The 13,104-nt window shown below is 44.6% G+C and overlaps 1 protein-coding gene and 1 long non-coding RNA gene across 2 annotated transcripts in view; one reads left to right on the forward strand and one right to left on the reverse strand.

Moving 5' to 3' along the window:
* Window positions 1-3,725, reverse strand: part of ETNPPL (ethanolamine-phosphate phospho-lyase) — a 57,898-nt gene extending 54,173 nt beyond the window's left edge. The window contains exon 1 of the mRNA XM_077476701.1: window positions 3,568-3,725. Coding sequence (XP_077332827.1) covers window positions 3,568-3,623 — 56 coding nt within the window. The 5' untranslated portion in view covers window positions 3,624-3,725. The remainder of the gene's footprint in view (window positions 1-3,567) is intronic.
* LOC143974905 (uncharacterized) lies at window positions 3,688-6,180 on the forward strand. The gene is made up of 2 exons (XR_013272296.1): window positions 3,688-4,108; window positions 5,583-6,180. It is a non-coding gene; the product is annotated as an uncharacterized LOC143974905 (long non-coding RNA).
* The last annotated feature ends 6,924 nt before the right edge of the window (window positions 6,181-13,104 follow it).

Here is a 13,104-nt window from a genome sequence, read left to right on the forward strand (position 1 = left end):
ACAAACAGAACCAACCGTAAGCCTGGGATAAGCCAAAATTGATATTACGTGAAAGCCCTGGCCACATACGTGAACAGCAAATGACAAATATTAAGATCATCTGACATATTTTATATGTTAGAACTCACATCTGTTGATGGCCATGAAAAAAGGACTCCTCTTTGGGCCTCATGCACACGGGACATTATAAAAATGCCAGTAGCTTTGGCTGTAAAATGCCAAGTTAAAAACATGAGTTATGCTGCGTTTTGTAGTTTTTTTTAAGCATTTGCTAGTGTTTTTTTTATTTTTTTTAGCAAAGCTATACTCCCACAAAAGCTTATGGCTCAACACCACTCATTAGTTCTGGGGGGGTTTTTCCAGCCAGAAAACGCTGATAAAAGCCTGTGTGCATGGACACGTAGGATAACATGCTGGGGAGTTTACTGGGTGCAGAAAAAACTGCCTGAAGCCAAAAGCAGCAGCTGCAAAAATGTCCAGTCTGCATGAGGCTTTAAAATGAACTTTAAAGTTAGAGCAAAACAAACTCAGTGAACTTTGCCGATCCCTTCCTTGGGTTTAGACATTACATGTGTTGATTGCTATGAAGTCTGCATTTGCTTTAAAGTAAACTTGGTGTACAGAAGTGAAATGAACCCAGTGAACTTTACCGTTTTAGGAAATGCCTCAACTCTGCTTGGTCTGCGAGAACTTGCAAAATTCTGTATTGTGCAGCTGTGCTAAAGCATTAACCCTTTCTGTATACAGCCTAAGAAGGGCAGATGTTACTTTTAGCTCTTTTTTAGGGGAATGTGCTGACAACTTCTTAGAAGTTAAAGTGACACTAAAGGTTTTTTTTTTTTTTTTAAGTAACAAACAAGTCATACTTACCTCCATTGTGCAGCTCGTTTTGCACAGACTGGCCCCGAACCTGCTTTTCTGGGGACCCTCATGGCTCTCTCGGCTCCTCTCCGCATCAGATAACCCCCTAGGAGAAGCGCTCTCCTGGAGTGTTACCTTGCGCACACTTTCCCCGAGTCCAGCATTCGTCGTCCATAGACACCGAATACAAGATTCGGCAACGCCCACCGGCGGTTGTGTCGTTATATTATTATACACGATTTATATAGCGCCAAAATTTTACGCAAAATTTTAAGCAGTGCTTTACAATGTATAGGGGGGACAACACAATTACAGTACAGTTCAATACGGCCCTGCTGGTAGAGCTTACATTCTAAAAGGGAGGGAGTGGTACAAAAGGTAATATAGATGCAAAAAAAGATTTGATGGGGGCATCATTGGATTTGATTGACAGCAGCGGGAGCCAATGGCTGCACTGCAATCAATCTATCCAATCAACAGCTGAGTACCCCTTAGCAGAGAGACGGCGCATCCCCGTGGGACAACTTTGAGGTTTCACGTAAATAAAACAGGGGGGCTTGGGGCCGGTCATTGACAGGTGTTTTTTTGAAAAAACACAAATCTTTGCAACCCCTTTAACCACTTAAGCCCAGGACCATTTGGCTGGCCAATGACCAGAGCCCTTTTGGTGATTCGCCACAGCGTCTCTTTAACTGACAGTTGTGCGGTCGTGTGACGTGGCTCCCAAACAAAAATGCGTCTTTTTCCCCCCACAAATAGAGCTCTCTTTTGGTGGTATTTGAACAACTTTGCGGTTTTTATTTTTTGCGCTATAAATAAAAAAAAATAGCGACATTTTGAAAAAAATTAATTTTTTTTACTTTTTGCTATGATAAATATCCCCAAAAAATATATAATATTTTTTCCCTCAGTTTAGGCCTATACATATTCTTTTACATATTTTTGGGGTAAAAAAAAAATATTTTTTTATGGCATTTTTATTAATAATTTTTTTTATTTTTATTTTTTTTATTAGTAATGGCGGCGATCAGTGATTTTTATCATGACGGCGACATTATGGTGGACAGTTTTGACACTTTTGGCACGATTTTGGGACTATTCACATTTATACAGTGATCAGTGCAATTAAAAATGCATTGGTTACTGTGTAAATGTGACAGGCTGTGAAGGGGTTAACCACTAGGTGGCACTGTAGTGGTTAAGTGTGTCCTAAGGAGTGATTCTAACTGTGGGGGGGGGGAGCTGTGTGTGACTCAACACTGATCGCCACTCCCGATTACAGAGAGCCGTGATCGGTGACAATGTCACTAGGCAGAATGGGGAAATGCTTGTTTAGATTAGCATTTCCCCATTCCTCTCTGTGAGACAATCGCGGTTATCCCCACGCACATCGTGTCCGCAGGACCTGCGATCGCACTCACAAATCTCTGGGCGCGCGTGCGCCCCCCTGCAACCAGCCTCCGAAAGGGAAACTTACAGGTACGTGATTCTGCCTGCATGTGCCCTTCTGCTGCAGTATATCTGTGTGAGGCGGTCGGGAAGCGGTTAAGGATGAATTATACAAAGATCTTTTGGGCTAAACCAGAGTATGATATTATTGCACAGCAACACCGGGCGATTAAGTGGCTGTCTACTATACACTGTTCAGAGTTACTAACTGAAGCGCGGCAGAAAACCACTTATGGATGTAATATATATGGGGGCATTCTTTTATCTACAAAATCCTTTGGCAACCTTTTTAACATGGAGGAACCCTTGAAATACTTTTCTAGTCTTGGGAAAGCACTGTTAATAAATATTATATCTCCAGCTCATGATACATTTGTCTGATGGTTGTACAAAGAATGCTCCTTACATTGGTGGTCAGTATGAAAAATCCCTAACTTAGGCTCGGTTCACACTGCCACAACTTGAAATCTGATGTGTGAGACCCCAAGTCGTGTGACATGTGAAATCCCATTTTAGACATTGAGAGCTGTTTTCATTAGTACTACTTAAGCTCTGACTTTAGAAAAGGTTCCTGTACTACTTCAAGGCGATTTCTACTTGACTTGTGCCCATAGACTTTAGTAGAAGTTGCCTCCAAGTCGGACTTGATGTGATTTGGATCCAACATTAGAGGAAGATTAACAGGCATTCCCTGAAGTTGCTTCAAAGTCGCACCGAAGTCACCTGGCAAAGTCACACTATAAGTCACATGACTTTCAGGTCATAGCAGTGTGAGCCTGACAGATACCTAAAAAGATCATGGTTATCAGTGGTTACTTAGAGGTAGAAATGGCTCCTTGCTCAAGGAACCTCTAGCAACATTAGGAGGACCCTCAGGTTCCCTGTAACCTTGTTTGAAAAGACTGACCTAGGGCAAGCCGAAGACCACTTTGTGATCAACAAAAGCATTATAAAAAGACACATTTCAGAAAAAGTCTAGCTCTTCCAAAAATATAGAAACAGTGCAGAAATGTCCCCATTTTCAGCTTACCTTGATGGTAAAAATGTCCCTGTGCATATGTAAGTTAGTTTAGACACATACTAAATGAATAACGTCTAGATACCATATGGTGTATTACAAAAGTGGATACAATGCTATGATTATGCTTGATAACTTAAAAAAAAAAAAAAAAAATATACATACATACTTTTTTTTTTATTTGCTATAGATTACCTTATAAAAATAAAATAGTCTCAAAAGTTAGAAATGCTTCTTACCCTATGTGTTTTTTCCTCATCTCAATAGTTTTCTCCTTGGTATATGACTCACACATGTCTGCTGCTGTCAGCTTTCCCTTGGCACACAAGTACAGATCAGCTGGCTTCTCTGGCTGTGAGGTATGAGTGCTCCTCTAGCCTTAGTCTCTTACTCTATTTATAAGCCTGCAGTGTTTCCTAAGGACACTGCCTCTTACACTCCCCTTTCACGCCTCTGACTGACATTAACCCTTCCAACGAATGACAGGGTGCAAATGGTTAACTTCTAGCCTCTAGGAGTTTTCTATTAACCGGAGAAAACTGACAGATTTAAGAACATAATTAAAACTTCTGCAGTTTACCAGCTGTACATATTACATCTTCATGACAGCATTGTCTTCATGGTTAATGTGACACTTAGGAGGTTAATATTATTTGTTAACGGTCAAACTTCAGATTATTGTGTGTTTTTTCAGAATTGTTCTGTACTCCTGTGACTAGACTTCACTCCGATAACAAGAAAGTAACTCATTGTTCTGGATTATGTGCTAGTACTTCAATGGTAAGTATTTATTATTGGATGAGTGAGGACATGCACTTTAGAATGATCTCACATTCTAAACTATGCTGCAATGTAGTCTCTCTAATGCCTCATACACACAACAAAACCGGGGATTTTTGTTCGCAGGATGTTGGCTCCAACTTGTCTTGCATACACATGGTCACAAGACGTACATGGCATCTCCTTTATGAACGCTAGTTTTACAAGACCGAGCACTTCTGGCTAGACCTTGATTCCGAGCATGCGTGGATTTTTGTGCGAGGGACTTGTGTACACACGATCGGAAAGTCCAACAACAAACATTTGTTGGGGGAAAATTTGAGAACCTTCTAGCCAACATTTGTTGGCGGAAAGTCCAACAACAAATGTCTGATGGAGCATACACATGGTCGGACTTACCGCCAACAAGCTGACATCCAAAATTTCCCATTGGAAAATCCGATCGTGTGTACACGGCATTAAAGTGATTCTAAAGGCAGGTTGTTATTTCCCTTTGTCGGAAGCATGACCATGATGTCCTTTGTGTGCCAGGTCAATACATGGTGGTGAACAAGAAATATTGGGAAGATATTTCACTCTGGGTTCTGGGTGGAGAGATGATTGCTGGGAAGGAAGCACCTGGGTATTATTTGGGACATAGATGAATTTGTTCTTTGTCCTAAAGGATACCGATGTAACGTTAGTCACGGAACTAGGGTGTTCCTTGAACCTAACAATAGGTAGAGGTGCATTGTTTCAGGGTTATATGTGTTAGACTCAACATTTATATAGAAGGGTCTCCCATATTCTATGCAAGTTGAGGGATGAATTGACGGTAAGTTAGAGGCTTTGCTGCCAATTCAGAGCCCTGAAATAAAGCTGACGTGCCAAAATTGCGGTAGGAAAGGCCATTATGAGCAAGCCTGCCTAATCCTGACCCACATTTACAGTAAAGAGTTATAGGAGGTTGGGATGCATAATTTGATGGGTCACATATATAAGCATATATTATGGTAATGAGTTGATTTTTGTTATGGTATATTGTGACATATGTGTACTTTAGGTTAATAATATGGGTGAGTAATGCCCTCCGCAAGACTCTGTATCTGAAAGCTGGTTAAAATATTGCTCTGAGTGTGTGCTGGTGAATGGTGAGTGAATGGACACCCCTTGCCTATAATGCACCTCGTCATGAAGATACCAGAAAGGAGAAGACACAGAATGGTGACATGCAAGCTGTCACGGGAGAATGATGGTGGTGTGTCGCTCAGTGGCAAAGTGGCACATGCTGGGAAGCACAACACGTTAAGACCATTATGGACTGTACCATAGGAACTGTTTCTGAAGCACAACTCGTTAAAACAGGTATGGACTGTTCCATAGGAACTGTGTCTGAAGAAGGGTGATATGCACCCTTCAGGCGTAGAGCAGTATGTTGGAAGGCAACATGGTTTAATATCATATTTCTGGAGTTTCTCTTTCTCGTTGATACCAGGTCTGGAATGTAAGAAGTTTCACATAAAAGCTTTCTAGCATATCTGAAAGAAGAGATCAGACCTCCATCAAGACTGCACAAAAGCTTGGCTCCGGGCTGTCTGGTGTTATAACGCTATGCAAGCGAGCTTCAAAGATGGCCTTGGCTTCCGGGATAATTGATGAAGGTGGGTTACAAAGATCAAAGGACCAACAGGCTTTGAAGATTGACCAAGGATACATAGACATGATACATGGACAATGCTGCCCCTAGAGGCCAATACAGCAGGATGGACAGTAATATAATATATTGAGGAGGACTGCCCCATAAATGCTGTGATTTATCAAAAGTCTACATGGGATGGCAGTGGGGTTGGATCTGGATGGTGTAGGATTGAAGTATAAAAGGGCTGAATGAGTCAGAGAGCTCTCTCTCTTTGCCATTTTTGAGCCTCATGTCTCTCTCTTATCTTGAGCCCAGCTGAGGAGACCGTGCAATAAGTATCTTTGATGTTCTTGTGCTATATGTTCTCTTGTTATATGCTTTATAATATCTTCTTTTAGTATCTTCATGTTAGTATCTTCCTATTTTCTTGGGAAATAAATAAGACGTTGTTTTACTAAGCAGTGTGTTTTTTTTTATAGCTAACCTTATATTATTGTGATATTAACAGTAACATGTGATCAGATTTTTAATAGACTAGCTAACTACAGGAATAGTCAAGTTAATACATACCGTATATACTCGAGTATAAGCCGAGATTTTCAGCCTCTTTTTTGAGGCTGAAAGTGCCCCCCTCGGCTTATACTCGAGTCATCGCTGTCTGCCTGCTCGATCAGCGTGTCGAGCAGACAGACAGCGGCCATTCTATAATTCAAAAGCCGCGCCTCCGGCTCCGCCTTCGCCTGTGATAGGCGGAACACTGAATTTCCCAGCAGCCTGTGTTCCGCCTATCACGGACATCGTCTCATCCTCGTACTACGGACGAGGATGAGACGATGTCCGTGATAGGCGGAACACAGGCTGCTGGGAAATTCAGTGTTCCGCCTATCACAGGCGAAGGCGGAGGCGCGGCTTTTGAATTTTACAATGGCCGCCGAGGCGCCGACGAAGAGCGGCGATCCTGGCAAGGCACGGGACGGAGGCAAGGCACGGCACGGCACGGCACGGGACGGGACGGAGGCAAGGCACGACACGGGACGGAGGCAAGGCACGGCACGGGACGGAGGCAAGGAGGCAAGGCACGGGACGGAGGCTCGGGACAAAGGCTCGGGACACAGGTAGGCTGGACACACACACACACACACACACACACACACACACACACACACGGACACACACACACAGGGATGGATGGATGGAGACACACACACACAGGGATGGATGGATACACACACACACAGGGATGGATGGATGGAGACACACACACACACGGGGATGGATGGATGGAGACACACACACACAGGGATGGATGGATGGATGGAGACACACACACACAGGGATGGATGGACACACACACACACAGGGATGGATGGATGGATGGACACACACACACACAGGGATGGATGGATGGATGGACACACACACACACACAGGGATGGATGGACGGACACACAGGGATGGACGGACACACAGGGATGGACGGACACACACACAGGGATGGACAGGCATGTCTCACCCTCGGCTTATACACGAGTCAATAAGTTTGCCAGTTTTTTTGGGGGTAAATTGGGGGCCTCGGCTTATATTCGGGTCGGCCTATACTCGAGTATATACGGTATATGGAATAAATAGAGGGAATCCGTAACCACCCTCGAATAATAATATTTATTTTTATAAGTTATTGCAATTGCAGTTTTATTTCAGTTGGCACCCCAGTTTTATTTCACCATGTGATCGGCTGTGTCCAATCACAGCCAGTCACATGTAAACACAGAAGTGCCGGTGATCGGCTCTTATCGCCTCACACTGACAGTGTGGGGCGAGGAGATCCGATCAGCGGCATGTCCTTGCAAGGAACAGCCAGATATGTAATCAGGGCACAGATCATCAGTGCCCTGATTACTGTAAAGCCCCCCAGTGCCACTAATCAGTGACCAGCAGTGCCACCAATCAGTGCTTAGCAGTGCTCATTAGTGATGCCAGCCTCTGCTGCCTTTCAGTGTCCATCAGTGTCTGCTCATCAGTGGCACCCATCAATGACCATCAGTCCTTACCATCACTGCCGCCTATACATTCCACCTATCAGTGCCCACCAGTGCTGTCCACCAGTGCCCATCGGTGCCACCCATCAGTGCCCATCAGTGCTGCCTATCAGTGCTCATCAGTGAAACATATTAGTGCCACCTAATCATTGCCCATAAGTGCCACCTAATCATTGCCCATAAGTGCCACCTCATCAGTGCCCATCAGAGCAGCCTCATCAGCGCCCATCAGTAAAGGAGGAAAATTGCTTATTTACAAAATTTACTGACAGAAACTAAGAAAAACTTTTTTTTTCAATATTTTTGGTCTTTTTTCCTTTATTTTTTTAAAAAATAAAAAACCCAGCAGTGATTAAATACCGGTTTTCACTATGAAACAGTTTTTTGGGGGGTTTTTTTTGGTCTTTTTTCTCTTTTTTAGTAAAAAATAAAAAAACTAGCAGTGATTAAATACCACTAAAAGAAAGTTCCTATTTGTGTGAAGAAAATTATAAAAAATGTATTTGGGTACAGTGTAGCATGACCGCTCAATTGTCATTCAAAGTGTGACACCCATAATAGGCATGTGCAGGATGCCTGGGCACACCCAAATCACTACATGCAGTGCCAATTTCCCCTACTGCCTGGGCTACCCTTGCCTTACCACCCCCACCCCGCAATGCTGCTGGCTCCGCCCCCCCCCCCCCCCCCAGCTGCTACGGGTGGATGTTTCAGGATGGAGAATGGGGGAAAGGGCTCATAGATATGTCATTTACCAGCGCCTTCCTTTTCTAAATGAACACAGTGAACACAATCGCTCAGTGTTCATTCACAACTGAAGCATAGTTAATTGTATATACTATGCTTCAGTTTGAGAATGAACAAGAAGCCGCTCAGCACAGAGTGCTTTCCATTCATTCATTGTCCAGTGCAGCTGAGGCTGCAGAGAAAGGCACGTGTGTTTGAGCTTTGGGGTGCACACCCTAATGCAATAGGCTGTGCTCACCTGGTGACATCGCTGAAAATTGGCCTGGGCAGGAAGGGGGTGAAAGTGCCCAGTAGGCAAGTGGTTAAAGTGGAAACACCAGTGAGTGAATTTATGAAGAATAGTTACATAGGCATGAAAGGCTTTGATAAAAAAAGTGATCATGTCTGTCCCACAAATACCTGTTGTCTGCCAATGAAGTCCAGCTATTACATCTTCCTGTGATGCATCGAAGCTGCACTGTTCCTGAATTCAGAGCAGAATTCTCACTCTGGTGTAGGCTGTGCCTGCTTGTACTAAAGTAGGCTGAGAAGATATTGCAGGGGGTGTGTCTATCAGCATTGTCAGCCTATAGCTTGTCAATCAGAACCTGGCCACAGCTATTACCGCCCAAGGCTTTTTTGCATTGACAGCACTGCCTCTGTTGCTGAAACCCTCCCACTGTGAGCTGCAGTGTCTGAGAAGGGGAATGCATGAGACACACAAGTAGGAAGTCTAGGCTCAGTCAGGGGAGGTAAAAGAAGTTTATGAGGCTTGTGCATCATATAACTGGATTTGTCAACTGTTATACATAGGATAGCCATTTGTTGTACTTTAAAACACACACCCTTTTTCAACAGAGTGTGGAAGGATTAAAAACCCTGTCAGGTTTAAATGCTATTTCAGTAGCCATTGAGAGATTTTTCCTCACTTACTGTGTGGTCACTGAGACAGGAAGTCTGCATAAATATCTCCAAATGGGGATAGAGAGAGTGATAATAAAAAAAAAGGAGTATTTATTATTATCTAGGGCTCCATTGGGGAGAACCCATAACTTTCTGTATGGTCATAATAGAGGCTTGGGAGGTGAAATTACAGGGATACAGAAGGCAAAAAAGAATTCAGATGGAGGTCCCTAAATTCTTACACAAACCATCTCATCTGCAAATCTTGTAGCCAGTATCAGACAAAATATTTAATGCTGAACTTCAAACAGTTATTTAAAAAACAAAATATAATCTTATTATGTATGCAATAAAATATATTTGTAGTCAGAGTCTTCATACGGAAATATGATGACCCTAACTACCAAAGCCTGAGGTGTGCCTTGGCCTGGCTGGACAGTATGCCTAAAAGAGGGCATACCCTGAATGAATGTATGAAATGTAAATGAAATGATGAAAGCAATGGGGGAATGGGTGGGTGGGAACCCAGAAATGAGCCGACGAAGGCTCTGATGGAGGAGGAGGGATTTAAAGCCCTCAGACTCCTCCTACAAATTCAGGCTAGCCTGTGGCCAGCCTTCCAACTTGTAGTCAGAGTCTTCATACGGAAATACGATGACCCTAACTACCAAAGCCTGAGGTGTGCCTTGGCCTGGCTGGACAGTATGCCTAAAAGAGGGCAAAAAGATACAAAGTAGGTGTGATGTGAAAGCTACAAAGCAGGCCTGCAACATCGTTTAGTCCGGAAAATGCAAATGCCCGGCTGACTACAGAAAAGGGGGGTCACGTATGTAGCTGCTAACATGGAGGATCTCCAGCACCCCATGAACCTGATGTAAAGAAAGGACCCCCTGCGCGACCTACAAAAATTGCCCAGGAACCAGATGAATAACAGAAAAGGGGTTAGGATTCCAGCCTGGTTTGGCAAGTAACCTGGACGTGAGAACAACTGTTTGTAGTGAGAGGATGGAGAAAGCGCAGACCCACGGAATGATGCAGAGAAGGCCAACTTACTTACCCGACACCAAGGGTAAGGTACAGAAATATGACCACAAACCCCTAGCTTACCCATCTATACCAATGATGGGGAAGTTGTAAGTGGTAAGAGAGAACCTGCCTAGAGCACTAACTGGGAACTGCCAAGGGAAGGAGACATGAAGTCTGAGACACCACGAAAACCTGGCCGGTAATTGGTAGCCGTGCCAAAGAGAAACATCCCCGATTCCCCTCCCTTGATGGTTAGAGAGGGTGAGCCGCAAAAAATGAACAGCTTGACAGGAGTTTGTAGGTCCTGAAAACTGGTCAACTGACGAAAACTACATGGAATTGGCAGATGAGGCCAAATTGCCGATGCAATACCCAGCGAAACCCATAAACATGAACCTATGAGACCATCCCGCCTTGTGAGAAGCCCACTGCAAAATCTGGATAAGAACCATTGGCCAGATTGATTACCCGAGACCCCACTGCCCCCAGTTCTACAAACCACTGTAAGAAATTCCAACATCACCTGAAGGTGTACTGAGAAGAACAGGAGCCGCAGCTGAAACCTCAGTGCAAGCCTAACGAGCTATGAACCCCACCATCCAGACTAACAAATAAGAGCGCATAGAGAAACTGCATGCACTGGGTTGAAGAATCCTGCATGAAACATGCGCTGCACTGGTGGATGGAAGAGGTTGAACAGAGTTGGGAATAACCCCCTGAATACTGCCCCCCCCCAGCTGAGGCGGGGAAAGGGGTACCCCGGCGATAACTGAGCTAAGAGTTTGGTCCCACCCCTAAAAATGGGGTGCTACCAAGCACTGAACCCCTATGCGACAGTGGAGGGATGAATGTGCACCGGCCTCCTCCGCAACCCACCCCAAACCCTGAACCAAGAAAACACAACAAGCGAAAAGAGAACAAACAACCAACACACCAAACAATACCCCTACGTACCTGACAAGTATGAGGATATAAGTGTAGAAAGGACAAGACCAACAGCGCGTGAATGTGAACCTAAAGCAGACACAACCCTAGTGTATGTAGTGAGTGAGCCCGAGCAACCTGCAGCGCCAAGACAGGTAAAAAACGAACACTCAGGGCTGAGGTACCCACAGACCGTGGTGGGTAGTAGTAAAGGTATGGTGAACGTACACGTATGACGTATGGTATACGGGCAAGAAGATTGTGGGACGACAACCAATTAAAAACGAAACCTCAGCCCGTATGGGTCTGTAGACGTGACAGGCCCTGGATGTGTGCCCTAGCTAACAGACATACTAAGAACATCAAGCTATGACATGAAAGTTACAAACAAAAGCTATGACAGAACAACAGAGACAGATAGCAAACAAACCCTCCGGGCTAGTGTACCCACAGACCGTGGTGGGTGGACGTACAAGAGTGAAGAAATAAGCGAGCATCGTATGACGTACAGTATACGGGCGAGAAGATTGTGGGACGACAATCAATTAATAACGAAACCTCAGCCCGTATGGGTCCGTAGACGTGACAGACGCTAGATGTGAGCCCCAGCTAACCTATACTACGAACGACAATAATGCTACGAATGGAAAAGCTATGACAGAACAACAGAGACAGATAGCAAACAACCCTCAGGGCTAGTGTACCCACAGACCGTGGTGGGTAGATGTACAAGTGAGATGAAAAAAGCATGCAACGTATAACGTATAGTATGCGGGCGAGAAGATTGCGGAACGGCAAACAATTGAAACCTCAGCCCGTATGGTCTGTAGGCGTGACAGACCAGGAAATGAGCCCTGGCTAACAGAAAAGCTACATACAAACGCCATGACAGAAATCAGACAGGTAGCAATAACCCTCTGGCCTAGTATACCCACAAACCGTGGTGGGTAGACGTGCAAAGAAATGAGCGTGCACCGTATGATGTGTGTTATACGGGAGAGAAAATAAAGGGAAAATAAAGGGACGACAAACAAAATGAAACAAACCTCAGCCCGCGCGGATCTGACAGAAATGCAGGACAAAACGCTATGACAGGAATGCCTGGACAGCAAACGCTATGATGGAAATGCAGGACAGAAAACGCTATGACGGAAATGCAGGACAGAAAACGCTATGACGGAAATGCAGGACAGAAAAACACCATGACGGAAATGCAGGACAGAAAAACGCCATGACGGAAATGCAGGACAGAAAACGCCATGACGGAAATGCAGGACAGAAAACGCAATGACGGAAATGCAGGACAGAAAATGCCATGATGGAAAAGCAGGGCAGAAACCGCCATGACGGAAATGCAGGACAGAAACCGCCATGACGGAAATGCAGGACAGAAACCGCCATGACGGAAATGCAGGACGGAAACGAAATGACGGAAATGCAGGACGGAAACGCTATGACGGAAATGCAGGACGGAAACACTATGACGGAAATGCAGGACGGAAACGCTACGACTGAAATGCAGGACGGAAACGCTACGACGGAAATGCAGGACGGAAACGCTATGCCGGAAAAAAGCTGGACCGAATGATATGACAGAAAAGCTGGACCAAAGGAAAAGCTGGACCGAACGATATGATAGAAACACTGGACCGAACAAACTGACAGAAAGCTGGACCGAACGATATGACGGAAACCCCTGGACAGAACGTGATGACAGAAGAACGCAGAGACAGAAACCTGGGGCTGAGTGCCGTGATAAA

Source organism: Lithobates pipiens, unplaced genomic scaffold (genome assembly GCF_037356315.1).
Source record: "Lithobates pipiens isolate NorthernLeopardFrog02 unplaced genomic scaffold, aLitPip1_a1.2 Scaffold_13, whole genome shotgun sequence".
Taxonomy (NCBI): Eukaryota; Metazoa; Chordata; class Amphibia; order Anura; family Ranidae; genus Lithobates; species Lithobates pipiens.